Source organism: Aureobasidium pullulans, assembly GCF_000721785.1.
Source record: "Aureobasidium pullulans EXF-150 unplaced genomic scaffold scaffold_45, whole genome shotgun sequence".
Classification (NCBI taxonomy): Eukaryota; Fungi; Ascomycota; class Dothideomycetes; order Dothideales; family Saccotheciaceae; genus Aureobasidium; species Aureobasidium pullulans.
Genome location: NW_021941065.1, coordinates 14,667 through 30,332, shown reverse-complemented (window position 1 = coordinate 30,332; position 15,666 = coordinate 14,667). Strand labels below are relative to the sequence as shown.

Sequence of the window (15,666 nt, the reverse complement as noted above, 5' to 3'; positions counted from 1 at the left end):
TCCGAAATCGACCCCGCCATAAGTGCCCCGCTTTCTAGGGCATCGCCGCATCACCAACGACTTCCATCAGCAAGTCAAAATGGTCCTTAAACCAGTCGAAATTTTCAAGAGACAGCGTCCCGAGCAAGCACTTAGAGCTTGGTGCCGTACGACCCGCAGAACTGCCACAATCATGAGCCCTCACGCCAACTCGGAAGCTATCGATAGCTACAGCCCTCCTCCAGTCAAGGCTGCGATACCATCAAGACTATATGCCATTGCAGACACACCTAAAGTGTCCAGCCTGGCAAACATCTGCGACCGATCTGTTACGACCAAGAATTACCCTCTGGCGTCTGAAGTGCAGAAGAACATTCCGATTTACAACCTAGCCAAGTATAATTCCGACAAGACAGCCGCGAACAACCTTCAAGACGAATGGTACGAAGTTTTAGCCAATGGACCCGGTGTTTTTGTAGTACAGAACATGTACAGCGACCAACCCTTACTCGACGAGACCAACGAAGCCTTCCACCAGATTATCGAAAGAGAGAAGTCGCATACCAAAGGTGATCACTTCGCCGCTGGTGGAAAGAACGACCGGATCTGGAACTCATTCAGCAAACACGGCTTACAAGACCCTTCTTCTTTCGTCAAATACTATTCGAACCCTTGGCTAGCCCGAGTCTGCGAGGCATGGCTGGGACAGCAGTATCGTGTCACAGCTCAGACCAACATTGTCAAGCCAGGAGGAGCAGCGCAAGTGAGCCATCGCGATTATCATCTAGGCTTCCAGACTGCAGAAGGCTGCTCTAGATTCCCCAGAGGCATGCAACACGCCAGTCAATTCTTAACACTACAGGGCGCTGTAGCGCAAAGCGACATGCCACTAGAGAGTGGTCCGACTCGCTTCCTTCCATTCAGCCAGAAGCTTGATTCAGGATTCATGGCCTACCGACTGCCTGAATTTGATCAATATTTCAATGAGAACTGGGTGTCCCTACCATTGAGAAAAGGTGATGGTGTCTTCTTCAACCCAGCGCTCCATCATGCCGCCGGCAACAACACATCTCAGGTCGATCGAAGTGCAAACCTGCTCCAAATTAGCAGCGCTTTTGGAAAACCAATGGAACAGATTGACGCAATCCCACTTGTCAAGGTGTGCTGGCCAGAGATTCAACAGCTGTACAAGGCCGAAGGACTTTCCGATCGTGTCGAAACTGTCATTGCGGCGATTGGTGAAGGCTATCCTTTCCCGACAAATCTTGATAACAGACCTCCTGCTCCTAATGGCATGGCACCCGCCAACGAGCAGGATGTGATACGCGAGGCGATCACGTCCAACTGGGACACAGAGAAGATAGTGTCAGCGCTGACGCAGATGAGAGTCGACGGTCGGCCGTAGATTGCAAGATGCTTTGGCTGAAGCATCAATAGCATAGTTGCATGGTGATATGAGGCAGATAGCTCGAAGCAAACACCCTGATGATCTTCTCGAAACCCACCCGTACTTGACCGAGCCGCCCACATGTTCTGCAGAGCATATGATCCATGTAATTCACACCCATCATTGTGTATGGCACAAGGTTGGGAGCCTTCAGGCGCCAGTACAATGCTATTGCGCGAAATTCAGGACTCGGCACTGACAGGCTTGTAGTTGTGACAATGCATGCACAAAGCTATGGCGGGTGACGTGCAACACCCGGCGATTCGAAGATGTGATGTCGAGATTAGAAGGAGGCCAGTGATATCCCTTGGCCTGGTTCGCTTCCTCGGAAGGCACAGGCCTTGAGCACCGTGAAGCCTTGATGTAGTAGTGCGCATACGAAGGGCGTGTGACGACCGTATGAGTGTCAATGGGAGTCTATAACCACGTCTTGTTCAATTCCCTAGAAGATGATTACGTCCAAAGTACCGACTTCCAAGACAGCGACCAGGAGGATTGTGCCAGCAGTCATTGCGGTCGAGTGATGGGAATCTTGCATGACACCATCACAAAAATAGATCTCTCATGCAACCAGTCCGGCACCAGGTTCAGCAAGATGTATTCCTGCACATAACTTACGAGATTGGAAGCTGTTTGTGGCAAAGGTGCGCCGCAGTCACGATAGAAGTGCAGGTTCCGACATCACTAGTGGCTGGAAGTGAAGGAATTCCATCTGCTTTCAGGTGGGCGGAAATCGTGACTCGTACATCTCTGTGATGTCGAAGCAACGTGTGTCCAATAATCTGGAATATTCTGGCCCATTGACCTGGTCATCTTCACCAGCCTCCCGGCATTCTAGCGGGTTGCACATTGATGACCCGGTTGAAAGTGCCGAGTCAGGCAAGCAGTGTCGAAGATAGAGATTGGCGGCAAATGTTGAGATATCAAAGGGTGATTACCCGTCGAAGAAACGTTGTACGGCTTGAGACAATTTGGTGATACGGTTTGAAGAATTTGAGATTGATAAGGGAAAGAAGTGTGGTCGCAAGACGTTGGCGTGTAAGCGAGTAGAAAGAGTCGGTGTCGCTGGGTTACGCGTGCTGATCTGGAGAAGTATTAGTGGGTCGGCAATCTACTTTGATGCATCAACCACGCGGTCTATCTCTTGTGCTGCTTCGATGTTGGACAAAATGCTGTCAGTGATGCGAGGCTGTGAGACTGCCGTAGTCACCAAGGGGACAAGAGCGTAACAGGCGCAGCATGCAGAAGCCGACGCCTGCAGTGATCAAATTTATGAGTCGCTGCAGTCGAGATTATTGATGTCGGTATCACGAGACGTTGACAGGCCGTCGGTACTGGCTGGTGGACTGTCGGTCGACTCTTTCCATCGTTTACCTACTCCGTATAGATGCTTAGATCTTCCTAGAGCCTCAGGCTTCCTCCACCACTACACAAAGTTTAAAAGTGGAATACTCCCCTGCATCTTCTACAATCGATCAGATGCCAGTATAAGAGAAACTCAACTCAACTTGTGGTGGATTGATTGGTACCGAATAGCTGTTAGACGAGATGGACATCTACCCCAGGAAATGGCGCGTTTCATCGACGGTGCGTTGGAAATTTCAGGGCTCGATTTTTCTTCTGCTCTTCTTCTTGCCTTTCATCAGCACCAGCCTATTTGACGTTGCCCTGTATGTACAAGCCCTCTCGAGTCAACCGGGTACGATCAATATCAGACTTGGCTGTTTGGGACATATTCGCAGATGGGTCGTGAGGCCTGGCGTGTAAGCGAGCTGAGTTAAAGAGCGTTCTTCTCTTGCTGCATGATGGTACTCCTGATTGAGGACGATATCAATGGCATTACCGGCCGTTACAATGATCGCGTGGCCGCCGTCTGTCGTCTTATGCACCCCATCGCCGCCAGTTGATGCAGGCATGCACGTCAAGAGAAAAGGTCGACGATAGCGCAAGCACGCAGTCGCTCTAGCCATGTGACAAGGCGTCATGGCGCGGGATTGTCCGAGTGCTCACCGATGCACGGGGTCAAGGGGGAAACGCGATTCAAGCATCCAGCCAGCTTCTATATCCTTGAGGCAGATCAAGGTGCTCGAAAAGTGCTCTGACATAAAATAGTCGTGTTTAATCTATCAAAATGGGTTCGCCAGGTCTCTTCATCAAGATTCGGGCAGGTTGGTCGTGGTATTTTCTCCTTCGCTGTCGCTCGAGTCCCTGACTTCCTCGTCCTCACTGCACGCTGAGCGTCCCTCTACATTCCTTCCATTTTCTTTTTGACGTCGCTTCCGCACTGCAACATTGTGCTGTACCCTTCTTTTCACCCCTTTTTCTTTGCCTAGACGCAGGGTTATCGACTCGTTCCTTTACACTAAATCCACCTCCATCCCACCGTGCAACGTTCTCGCATGAACCGCTAAAAACTTCCGGACCGGTGTTGCTCTTTAACCTTGAGGTCCCCGCCTGTCCTCTACGACCAAAACACAATGTCGATGTCGAGTGAGGCTATCGCAGCCAAAATGGCAGCCTCGCTTGGTGTAACGGACATGGACGTCGCAGAGATCTCGAGAATGCTGGAGCTCAAGCACACTCTGTTGCCTATGTTCCAGGTCTCGGTCGCTTTCCTCGTACTGGCCTGGTTCGCTGTAAGCTTACGCGTGTACGTCAGAGCTTCAATCTTGAGGTCGTTTCACTGGGACGACTGGTTGATCCTCCTCACACTGTGCGTCTTCACAGCGTGCTGCGCGTGTCTGATCGCCATCGAAGACATTGAGAGGAGCAGTGCTGCAAGTAAGGCGTTGACGAAAGGATTTTTGGCTCAGTATGATTTGATCGACAAGATCTTTGGAGTAAGCCACATAATCATCCCGATTGACAAATATGTGCTGACGTTATCTTCAGCTTGTGATGGCATTCATGGCCCTATACATCGTCACCACAGTTGTTTTGAAGCTCGCGTTGGCCATCTTTTTCCTTCGCATCATTCCCGAGAACTTCTCGTGGCAGAGGAAGACCATCTACATCTCTACAGGGATCTATACGACTTACGGCCTGATGTTCACATTCATCGTCATCTTCCAGTGTGGCAACCCTACCAGCTTCTTCCTCCAGGAGGCGCGGAAAGCTTGTGTGTCCGACACGATACTTCAACCGCTTTACTACACGGCTGGCGGCATGAATGCTCTGACTGATTGGCTCTTTTCCCTTTTACCAGTCACGGTTATCTGGAGTGCGGCAATCCCCCGGTCGACAAAGATCTCGGCCGGCTGCCTCCTAGGTCTCGGCTCTCTCGCGAGTATTGCATCACTCATTCGACTGGCGTATATCCCTGGTATCGAAGCATCGCCAACATTCTTGGAGCATGCCGTCAACATAGCAAGTTGGTCGATCGTAGAGCCAGGACTTGGAATTGTGGCAGCATCACTTGCGACCCTTCGACCACTCTTCCGACACTGCTTCCCCAGCAAGCAACACACAGTGCTGCCTACCACACACAGAGGCAAGCCAATCACGTACACACCCGGCACATACGTCTCACGTATGAGCTTCGAAGACAAGATCAACCCATATGGAGACCTACAGATGGGATCTGTGACGACGATCGTGGGCAATTCCAAGGACGACGGCGCAGAGCTACAAACGATAGACCGCAAAGCCAAGAAGACTTTGTCGAGCATTCAGGAGATGTCTGTGCATTCCAGAACACCTTCGGGCATGTCTGATGTATGTCGGGTGGACAGCGGAACCAAGCTGGAAAGACAGTCAAGTCTGAGGTCACTGATGCGACACGAACGCTATCAATTCCCTCGACCACCGAGTGCTACCAAGAAGGCGTACATCAAGAACGGACGCGTCGTCATGAGCAGAGACATCAAGATCGAGCAAGAACTTTCAGTGTCGCATTCACAGCCATCATCGCCGGTGTAAAGGGTGGTGGCTGTATTTCTCATTTGTAACGAAGGCTATGAAGTCGGATTATTCTCTTCTTGTGTAAACTTTTCTCTTAGCACCATTATACATAGCCATGTGGCCCGACAGACGTCTCGTATGAGCCCTCTTGTCAAATTTGCACTCCAGTGGAACCCTTTCAGCCCTAATATATCGAGGTTTGACATGTCTGTGTTGAGGTCCACGTAGCATGGCGGGAGTATCAGCATGGCAGAGTTTCGCATAAAGACTATAACAAGGCAGATATAGAATCTGGAATCGATTGTGACGGCTGGCAATTGTCGTGTTCATGGGGGTGACTCTGTGTCTCGAACGATCCGTTTTCTCTTGCAAGTCAGCAAGATGGGAGGATGGCTTCATGAAGGTAATGACGGGTGGTATAGAAATGCCAAGGCCGGAACCGAACGGCGGCGTCTCGAACAAGCAGGTGCAATCTACAGGAAGCCTCCGCGAGTCAAAGCAGAGTGACTTCTTCCATCTTCAACACGATGCAGGAGACAACTTTCGAGCCTTCTCAAGCTCAGCAGCAGCAGAGGCCACCATGACGACCAACGCGCCTTCTGGTCCAGCGACCATCCCCCACCGCCAATTGCCTTCATCCGCAAGCCTCATCCCCATCGACCTGAAGATAGCCGAAGAACGTCAAATCCTCTACAACCAACGCATCGTCTGCGGTTGGAACAAAGACAAGATCCCCAAATGGGCGGCTGCCATTGAAGACGGTACAAGGAGCTTCTTCTGGATCTGCCTCGCACCCGACGCTGAAAAAGACATTCCCACCTTCAAACGCGACGGCACGACGTATATGCCCGTAGGCCATGTGTCGCTTGACAAGGTCGATATCAATGAGCCGGATGCTGTACCAGACACAACTCTCGCAGACCCCGAGAAGGGCGTTCTCACCATAACGAGTCTTTTCGTGCTACCTGTCTTCCATCGATCTGGCCTAGGTGCTTTTGCCATGGATGAATGCGAACGCCTTGCCCGTGTGCCGCCATTCGGCTCAGAATCCATCGTCGCTGTTACGGTCAATACATTGAGCCCGAGATATTGTGTCGGTGGCGTAGAAGGACCGGATGGCTTGGGTCAATGGGAAAGAGAAGGAGCAGATAGGCCTGTGCCCCAGAACAATATGCTCTGGTATGAGAAAAAGGGCTACAAGAGATACAAGGAGGCTCCGAGATATACTAGCGTTGGCAAGCAGGGAGAGACACTATGGTGGTATGCTTGTTTCATGAGAAAAGAGCTATCATAATATACACCGTAAAGAGGCGTCTCCGCTCGCTCTGAATTCATTCTCGCAGGAGGCTGTTGTGACGCAATGCTGTTTCCGATTTTGGCTCTTCTGGTCAATGTATTCTCTTGTGTCGCGACTTCTTGGTGCACTGGTAATGCATCTCGCCTGAGGTTGAGAAGGTGCGAACTGCATCATAGAAACATAACTCTCCTCCAGACGACACCTTGAGCCCCAGCATCAACCTTTTTGTCCCAATCATTCCCTCTCGCAACTAACTCTACAACAATGTCAACGATACTCATCGACTCCGAAGAAGGAGTGCGCCACCTGATTGAAGAAATCGAATCCTCAAGTCTCCAGCCTCCGTTCCTGTTCATGGACCTTGAGGGCATTTACCTAGGCCGTCTAGGAAGCATCTCCATCCTTCAGCTTCTGGTTCCCCCAAACCCAGTTGTGCGCCTGTTGGATGTACACGTCCTCCAGAGATTGGCCTTCGAAACCAAAAGCACCACTGGTACCACCTTCAAGGATATTCTCGAATCCGACAGATACCCTAAAGCCTTCTTCGACCTGCGAAACGACTCGGATGCGCTGTACAGTCAATTCGGCATTCGTCTACAATCCGTCATCGACATTCAATTGTTAGAGTTTGGAACTCGCATGGTGCCTGGTCGCTTCCTCAAGAGCTTGGCCAAGAGCATTGAAGAGGATAGTGGAATCAACTATTACGAAGTCAGAGAATGGCAGGCAGGTAAAGAAGCCGGATACATGCTCTTCGATCCGCTTAAAGGCGGCAGCTACGACGTCTTCAATCACAGACCTTTGGACGAAGCTATCGTGGACTACTGTACCCGCGATGTGGTGCTGTTGCCTGCTCTTCTCCAAGCTTATGCTCGTCGCTTGAGAGGATGGGAGAACCTCGCTATCAACTTGCAGTTGGAAGCCGAAAAGCGTGTCAGTCTTTCGCAGAGTGCGACCTACAACGGCAAAGGTCAACACATGGCTCAAGGTCCAAAGGGTATCCAGTAAGGTCTTGCGAGTCTCGTTATCCGGAACGACTCGTTTGTTAACTTCGAATTCGTTAGGTACTGCTCTTCGAATGGCTCGGGGCTTACTTTCCCCATGAGCCTTGTCTTGTCCCCTGATCTCCCGCAATACTGCATCATGAAGACCGATACGCCCGAGGAGATGGTCGATACATCGACACCTACCAGTACTTGCCTACCGGCAGCTAGCACTGAGTCGGTGCTCGAAATTTCGGTCGCTCTGGAGTTTTGATTTGTCAGTCACACCGAATTTGTTTGAAGGAAGGTAGCTGGTGACGAGGAACACAACTGCCGTGAGAAGAGTTGAGATAGGTCTTGTAATATTAACTACATCAATAGAGTTCTAAACCATTTCAATCATCTGAGGCCTGCTCTGATCTCTTCCAGAATTGTGTTTGCACCCTGTGATATCATGCGATCTGCCAGATCTTTTCCGAGAGATTCTGCCTCCGAGATAGTAGTAACTTCATGCTTCATGCTCATCTCGACCATCTGCTTTCCATCCAGACTGGTAACGGTGGAGTGCAAAACCAAAACATCGCCTTCCCAGTCAGTATGCACACCAACAGGTGCACTGCATCCACCTTCCAGAGTCTTGAGCAAACTCTTCTCAGCAGAACACGCCAATGTCGTTGTCTGATGCGACAAAGAACTCAACAGCTTTAAAGTCTTCTCATCACCCTCTCTAACCTCCAACGCCAAAGCACCCTGCCCAGGCGCATACAACATGCCATCCTCAGGACCAAGATACTGCGTAATCCGATACCCCAGATCAATACGCTTCAACCCCGCAGCAGCGAGGATCAAACAATCGTATGAACTATCCTCAGCATCCAGTTTTCGCAATCTGGTGTTGAGGTTGCCACGGACGTCTTCGCAGATAAGATGAGGGTAGTGACGCATGATTTGGGCCTTTCTGCGTACGGAAGAGGTGCCGACGATGGCGCCTGCGGGGAGAGATTGGAGTTTTTTGTGAGGGGAGTTGGTTTTCATGACGACGACATCGCGAGGGTCTTCGCGTTCGCAGATGATGCCTAGGATGCAGGATTCTGGTAGTGTTGTTGGTACATCTGTTATTCAACATCAATGATATGTTCATGTTTCTAAGAGTCATCAAGGTCAAACCTTTCAAGCAATGCACGATAACATCCAACTTCTTTTCAATCAAGAGTTTCTCCAGTTCCTCGGTCCAGATACTTTTGGCATTGAAGTCTTGGAATGACTTGACTTGATTCTCATCTGCCATTGTGCTGACCACTTGCGATCTGTACTCGGGCCCAGGAGCGAAAGTCTGCAGGTGCTTCACAATCGAGTCGACCTGGGCGATCGCGAGTTGCGATCGCCGCGTTCCAATGTTGACGACTTCCATATTTTCAAGAGTAAATGTCAGAATTCCGTTTGAATACTGTGAGCTGGGCAAAAACTTGTGTTATTTCCTGAGGACACTTTGGTTTCATGGCGTGGAAGTGCTGAACTCTTGGCGGTTTGCGGATACGAACAGATACGGGCAGGTGGTTGAGCTGAGTGACCCTGGCTCCTGCCCGCTTCTAATCTCTCCGACGTCGAGCTCTGCTTCAGAGTTGCCAGTCACACATCATCATGTTCTTCTCTCCACCATCGCGGCCTACTCGATCAATTGACTGCGACATGTTGTGAAGGCCCCGACCAATATACCGGTCATGCGCCATGAGAACCCCGTTTCGACGACCGCAGTTCACCATGACGACGCCAATACCATCTTGCAGCGGCTCAGTTCATGAACACGACTTCAGCCGAACATGGTTACACAAGAACTTGATAATGAGCATTTGCGGATGATATAGATGCAAGGATGGCTTCTCCAGCCTCTACCCCACCGCTGATCCCCGAAGAGGATCTCCAGCACTCCATGTCTGCTTGCGGGGGATGCATGAAACTATCTCACCATTAACCGGAGCGAAGCAAACCTCGATCGACCTTGAGATATAAATCTGGCGCAATGGCCAGCATGTTGACTTCAATAAAGTTGAATCAAGACATTGAAAGATGTATTCATCAATGGCTCTCCTCGCAGGCCTCACGGCTTTGCCTACTTTGACACTCGCTTCTCCAACTCTACACAAGAGACTGGCCAATGGATTAGCATTGACACCTCCTATGGGCTGGAACAGTTACAACCACTACAATTGTGCCCCGAACCAAAGCATCATCCACTCCAATGCCGAAGCACTGGTATCGCTTGGTCTTGCAGACCTGGGCTACACATATGTAACTACCGACTGCGGATGGACACTGCCTCACCGTACAGCAGACAACAAGTTGACATGGAATGAAACGCTCTTCCCTGCTGGCTTTCCCGCGCTAGGTCAATACATTCACGATCTTGGTCTCGGCTTCGGCGTTTACAGTGATGGTGGCATCTTGATGTGCATGAATACCGAGTTGGGCACGAACCAGACTGGTAGCTTGGGCTATGAGACTACCGATGCAGAGACCTTTGCTTCTTGGGGTGCTGATCTACTCAAGTACGACAATTGCTGGTCGTCTCAGGAGAGAAGCTTCCCGAACGTGGATTACGAGCCCCTGACTTCTCCTCATCAGAATTACGTGAATATGCGGAATGCTCTCGATGCTACGGGCACGAATCTGCTCTTCCAGATCTGTGACTGGGGTGTTGATTTCCCTTCTGCATGGGCACCGGATCTAGGGAATACTTGGCGCGTCACCAACGACATCATTCCCAATTGGAGAACTATCTTCCGCATTGTCAACCAAGTTGTGCCTCAAACAGACTATGCCGCACCTGGCAGGTGGCTAGACTTGGACATGATGGAAATTGGCAACGATATTTTCACCCACGCGGAAGAGCAGACTCACTTTGCACTCTGGAGCATTTTGAAGAGTCCATTGACCATCGGGTGTGCCTTGAATGATTCCATTACATCGGTGTTTGCGGAGTCTTTGGCCATCATGAAGAATGAGAACATCATTGGCTTCAATCAGGACGCGCTTGGGGTGTCTGCCAACTTGACCCGCAGATACAGTGATGAGGGGTATGACATTTGGTCAGGACCCTTGAGCGGTAATCGTACCGTCGCCGCATTGGTCAATTGGAACAACTTCTCCATTGACGCAACGTTTGACTTGCCGGATGCAGGGTTGCAGAGTGCTGGGTGGGTCAGAGATGCTTGGACCAACGAGACAAGGAAGAATGTCATGACCAGCTACAAGGCAAGTGTGGAAGCTCATGGTACCTTGTTGCTCGAACTAGACGACACTATACCAGCCGGTGTCTATCAGCTTGATGGGTATGTTCGTCCGAAGCTCCGAAGGATAACTTGCTGACATGCTACAGACAAAGTGGAGATATCAATCTTGAGAATGTGTATGCTCTAACCACAAGTGATGCATATACTGTGACCATCCATTTTAGCAGCCCCGTTCCGTCGTCCTGTGATCTCGGCATACACAATCAACACCAGAGATCCTCTCACCAGGTACAGCAAGGTCAATCTAGCATCACCCTACCCGTCTCCCTCATCGCAGGGAACAGCAACACCCTCTCCATTTCAAACACCAATTCTATAAGCTCAATCACTGTGACTGAACCAACCGGAAAGTTCTATCCCAATACCGCTTTTGCCATCTCTGGTAGCGGTAACGCTAGCCATATAACTTGTGTACCCGGTCTCTGCTCTCCGCTCGGAACCAAGATTGGCGACCTGTCTCCGAACAACTCTGCCTCTCTCAACATTCCTGCCTCAGCAACCACCACTGGATCAAGATACGTCGAGCTCACCTACATCAACAACGATGTTGCCATTGGCACAAGCTGGGGAGAGGGCCGTAATGCACGAAACATTACTATCTCTGTCAACAACCAGACCACTAGATTGGAGGTTCCATTGAGTGGAAGGAGTAGCGAGTTGTATTCATCCATGAAGGGCTGGGGAGACAGTGCTGTGTTGGGTGTCTTGGTTGATGGTTGGAAACAAGGTGATAATGAAGTTGTGATTGGTAATATTGGTGGTGAGAAGGGTGTGCAGCCTCTAGGTGCCGATTTTGTTGGTCTGAAGGTCTTCTAGAGGAGATGGATTAATGTCTGCGGCGTGTAGGAGATTCATAGAGAGCAGCCCTCTCAAATTACAATGAGTATGATGAAGAAACCGAAAGTGCAAAAGGTTTCGAAAGACCTCTTCCCCTGATTCAAACACCCGACCTCTCACTCCTGTGCCAACCTGTTGAAATCAAAAGCATCATGCGTACAGGTTGAGAGAATTCTTGAGATGACCACGGAGAGAGTGTGTCGAACACAAGAGAAGTATCACTGATTGCGAGCACACAAGGGAAACCTGATTCATCAAAAGGGTTTCATACTCGTGCATTAGTTCTATGTGAAAAGTACCGTTATAGGTCTATCAGAGTGTAATTCAACCAGCCTCCTTCTCTCCAACTCGAGAAAATCTGTTCAAGCTGACGTACTTGGTCTCTCGAAACGAGAGGCAGGACGTTTGGTAGACGGAAGTGTAGAGTTTAGCGTCACTTCTTCTTGTCAAGGCCATCACCCTCGTCGTCGTCACTGTCTTCGAACTCGCGTGACCAATCAGAGCTTTCGTCCGAAACATACTCCTGTTCCTGCTCTTCCTCTTCTTCTTCGCCTTCTTCCTCTCCTTCGTCGGCAATACTGTTGAACGTGGTTGCATTGAGCATGTTGCGGGCATCTTCTTCGGGCTCTTCATCTCTGGCGTGGTTCAGCCAAGTGTTCGTCATGTACTCTGACAGCACGTTCTTTTCTTCCTCGCCAGCCTCGCAAACCTCCATCTTGTGCTTCTCAACGATGTGTAGAATGACCTTGCTCTTTTCGCTCTCTTCGAGGGTCTGCTTGATGTCCTTCAGGAGAGTGGAAAACTTTGCGAGTGTATCCTGGTTGTTGCTTTCCCAATCGCGGACTTGGGAGCGGGTGTCAGTGTAGGTGATCGAGGAGACTGTGGCTTTAGTGTCATAGTATGCGGTGATGACGCTGGGGATACGAGTGATCCAAAGGCGGATGAATTCGTCGTCGGAAAGCTTGACAGCGGTCGAGGAGGACTTCTCAGTAGCGCAGTGGAGGATGCACAGAGCGGAATGAGGAGCCATCTTGTCCTTTTCCTTCTGCCTGGCTACTTGCGAACGACGAACCTCGGCCTCGCGTTCCTTCTCTTTTTGCTTGAAGAGACGAAGATATCTGGCTTCGTCTCCAGGAACTTTCTTGGGGTCTCTGCGCAAGCGCTTCTCTCTGAAGTATTCCTTCTTTGCGGCATGTAGACGGAGGGCCTTATCGTAGTCATTGCTGCAGAGGACAAGGTATCGCTTGGCTTGTCTGTGTTTGGTCTTCGTAGCCGCCATGAGGCGATGGAGTAGAGAGGCTGAATTCTCTGACCTAGGTTCGGTAGCAGGACCCTGAGGATTGTAGTAGAGCCACAGAGCTCTCTGAAACTCGCCTTCAGCCATGTTGAGATGTTCGTGGATGACGCTGAGTTCCGCTTCGGTAATGCTGTGGAAGCGCGCCAGAGGATACTGTTTGAGGTAGAGATTGTGCTGAACGACCGGGGAGGTTGCCGACTGCTTTGTGCTGGCAGGAATAGGTGGTTTGGGTGGTGGCTGTTGATAGAGCCGTCTGTTCTGGCGCTGAGGGTTGCGCAGATTGGTAACGGATCGTGCCTTTATGGCTCTTTCCTCTTCCATGGCTCTTTCCTCGTCGGCTATTCTTTGCTTTCTACCAGCTTCTTCGGCCAAGGCTTCGGCTTGAGACCAGTGGTATTCAGGGGTAGGAGCTTCTCCGGCGACCCCGCGTCCCGAGACAGCTGCTGGTGGCTCTGAGAGCTCACTGCAGAAGGCATTGGCCAGATCCAATGTGGACGCGTGGAGGTTCATCTGCAAGGCTGGCGGGGGTAGTTGCAACGATGAATCGGCGTGCACCAGATCGCTGATGAGAGCGGCTGCCATGAGGCGATCAGTCTCTGCCAGGCAACCGTCTGCCTCGAAGCGGATCAAGCATTGAAGGCCATCGAAGTCGTACCGCACGAACCGCTGATGAGATACGGATTCTGTCAGACCGTTCGACCACTTCATGTAGGCGCTTTGGAACGAGCGGCCAAGGTCCAGATCTGTCTGTGCCTCCTTGTCTTTCTCGGCCAGAAACAGAGTGCCGTTGACTTTCTGTACCAGCAATCGAAAGGTGGTTGTATCACCCTGTACAAACTTGATGAGTCTCTTCAGGGTATGCTCGCTCGTAAAGATGTCAACCTCCGAGGATATGAAACCTCTGTCGGCGGTCGTAATGCAGCGCACGCTGTCTTCCATTGCGTATTTGGGACCACGACTGTGTTCAAAGTCGCGATAGCTTGTCTTGGGTCCTAAGCTGAGTTTGATCTGGCCTGAGATTAGGGGAGACCACTGAAGAGGTTTTCCTGCCGGAATCAGTATCTACCGATGTGATGGTATAGACGGCTCTATAGAGCTTACCGGGTTGCTTTTCGGGAAGTGCGACAAGGCTTGTAGAGCCCGACGTGGAGAGCGGTGTGCCGTACGGGCTCAATTTGTGTCCCAAGGATGCTGTAGGCACACTTGTCTTGATCCAGTTGTAGGAGGCCATGTCTTCAAATCCAGAGATCTCAACTTTGCCCTTGACGCCGTCGCCAGAGACACTGCCATCGTGTACAATGATAGCCTTGACCAAACCTTCCCGGGAGCGCATGTTGTCAGATTGTATGTCCATCTTGTCACTGGATGTGGGTAATTGTGTTCAGGTGACAAGATCAACAGTGTGATCAGTAGGATGAAATTTGCAAAGCGCGTTTGTTGTTTTGTTGGTGTTTGCTTCTGTGTCCGGGGTTGTAACTCGAGTTCTGATTCTTTTCTTGTCCGTCCATCACACCCGGAAACGACCCCTCTTGTGAAGATACCGAAAGTACAACGACCTGCGTAGTTTCTTTCTTCATCAGTGATCACCTACGTTAACATCACAAGGGATGACATGACAAGGCCGGCAGCGTGCACCATACCACGCTGCCTTCTAAAGTGATATCTGCCAACAATACAAGAACATCACATGGCTCAGCAATGTTGTTGCTGTTGATGTGAAGACAAAGGAAGTGTTTCCAGAGCTCACGTTCGTCTCAGTAATGAGGGACGTGCACGACCAAGCGACTTCTGTCTCGTTGAGACCCGCAGCAAACTACGTCGTTGGAGCTCCCGCGATGGCCTTCGAGAAAGTAACAAGCTGGCGACAGCCGAGCTTGAGGCCCTCTACTGCTTCAAGCACAAAACAAACCTCACCTATCCGTGACAGGATCAGGCATCCAGACACGAGCAAAATATATCCGAAAGACAAAACATTGTCGCAGCCGTGAATCGAACACGGGGCTCGTGCATGGCAAGCACGAATTTTACCACTAAACCACTGCGACTTATGATTGGATGATGGGAAAGTGCTTTCGAATATAACATAACATCTATCCGGTGTGGTCAGCACTCGAGCTCGTGCCTTGCCCTAAAAGCCTACCCAACCTCATAGCAATTTCGACTCCGCAGTCTTCCAACCCCTAAGTCGCATGGCAATACTCGAGCTGTTTCACCTTCAGACCGCAGATGAGACGACTAGGTAAGTACGGACATGGTCGGAGAACAAATTGCGGCATGCTATTCTTTCTTCTCGAGGCCAAGCGTTTCCATCAAACCTTATTGCGCCCGTTGAAACTTGAACGAAGCTGGAGTGGCAGAAACGTCTTGGTGTCGTCTGCAGAGCTCCTAACGTGCATCTCTCCAGTCTCCCGTGCATGGTTTCCTTCGTTCACGCGTTCCTCAATCTTTCCATGGCATGAATCGATTCGAGTGTCCTTCGAGGTCTGCGGTATGCAAGAGTGGTCGATCAGACGGCCGCCCAGAACGCCACGGCGGGACTGGCGCCAAACGGCAGGTTGCATTTCGGAAGGCTGCGCCTGCAATGTCTGCAGAATGAGGGTTGCGTAGTTCCGAAGCTAACTAGGTACTGCACCTTT

At 50.7% G+C, this 15,666-nt stretch overlaps 7 protein-coding genes across 7 annotated transcripts; 5 read left to right on the top strand and 2 right to left on the bottom strand.

Annotated features, from left to right (window-relative positions):
• The first annotated feature begins 104 nt into the window (after window positions 1–104).
• M438DRAFT_350300 (PhyH-domain-containing protein) lies at window positions 105–1,484 on the top strand. Its single transcript, XM_029906595.1, has one exon. The coding sequence runs from the start codon at window positions 173–175 to the stop codon at window positions 1,382–1,384; it is 1,212 nt and encodes a 403-aa protein (XP_029754793.1). The 5' UTR covers window positions 105–172; the 3' UTR covers window positions 1,385–1,484.
• A 2,479-nt stretch (window positions 1,485–3,963) lies between these two features.
• M438DRAFT_285298 (uncharacterized protein) lies at window positions 3,964–5,344 on the top strand (the record flags this gene model as incomplete). The annotated part of the gene is made up of 2 exons (XM_029901520.1): window positions 3,964–4,266; window positions 4,319–5,344. 2 exons carry the CDS (start codon window positions 3,964–3,966, stop codon window positions 5,342–5,344), a joined length of 1,329 nt encoding a protein of 442 aa, XP_029754792.1.
• A 487-nt stretch (window positions 5,345–5,831) lies between these two features.
• On the top strand, window positions 5,832–6,880 carry M438DRAFT_350298 (uncharacterized protein). The gene has a single exon (XM_029906594.1). It carries the CDS (start codon window positions 5,907–5,909, stop codon window positions 6,618–6,620), a length of 714 nt encoding a protein of 237 aa, XP_029754791.1. The 5' UTR covers window positions 5,832–5,906; the 3' UTR covers window positions 6,621–6,880.
• M438DRAFT_170885 (uncharacterized protein) lies at window positions 6,755–7,846 on the top strand. The gene is made up of 2 exons (XM_029899119.1): window positions 6,755–7,632; window positions 7,688–7,846. The coding sequence occupies exon 1, from the start codon at window positions 6,888–6,890 to the stop codon at window positions 7,629–7,631; it is 744 nt and encodes a 247-aa protein (XP_029754790.1). The 5' UTR covers window positions 6,755–6,887; the 3' UTR covers window position 7,632; window positions 7,688–7,846.
• An 86-nt stretch (window positions 7,847–7,932) lies between these two features.
• M438DRAFT_329556 (porphobilinogen deaminase) lies at window positions 7,933–9,099 on the bottom strand. The gene is made up of 2 exons (XM_029903256.1): window positions 8,774–9,099; window positions 7,933–8,718 (listed from the first exon to the last, which is right to left on the bottom strand). Exons 1-2 carry the CDS (start codon window positions 9,015–9,017, stop codon window positions 8,006–8,008), a joined length of 957 nt encoding a protein of 318 aa, XP_029754789.1. The 5' UTR covers window positions 9,018–9,099; the 3' UTR covers window positions 7,933–8,005.
• Window positions 9,100–9,285: 186 nt separating this feature from the next.
• On the top strand, window positions 9,286–11,797 carry M438DRAFT_329552 (putative alpha-galactosidase D). Its single transcript, XM_029903255.1, has 2 exons — window positions 9,286–10,935; window positions 10,983–11,797. The coding sequence occupies exons 1-2, from the start codon at window positions 9,674–9,676 to the stop codon at window positions 11,710–11,712; spliced, it is 1,992 nt and encodes a 663-aa protein (XP_029754788.1). The 5' UTR covers window positions 9,286–9,673; the 3' UTR covers window positions 11,713–11,797.
• A 196-nt stretch (window positions 11,798–11,993) lies between these two features.
• M438DRAFT_307626 (uncharacterized protein) lies at window positions 11,994–14,714 on the bottom strand. The gene is made up of 2 exons (XM_029902308.1): window positions 14,132–14,714; window positions 11,994–14,076 (listed from the first exon to the last, which is right to left on the bottom strand). Exons 1-2 carry the CDS (start codon window positions 14,382–14,384, stop codon window positions 12,167–12,169), a joined length of 2,163 nt encoding a protein of 720 aa, XP_029754787.1. The 5' UTR covers window positions 14,385–14,714; the 3' UTR covers window positions 11,994–12,166.
• Window positions 14,715–15,666: the final 952 nt, after the last annotated feature.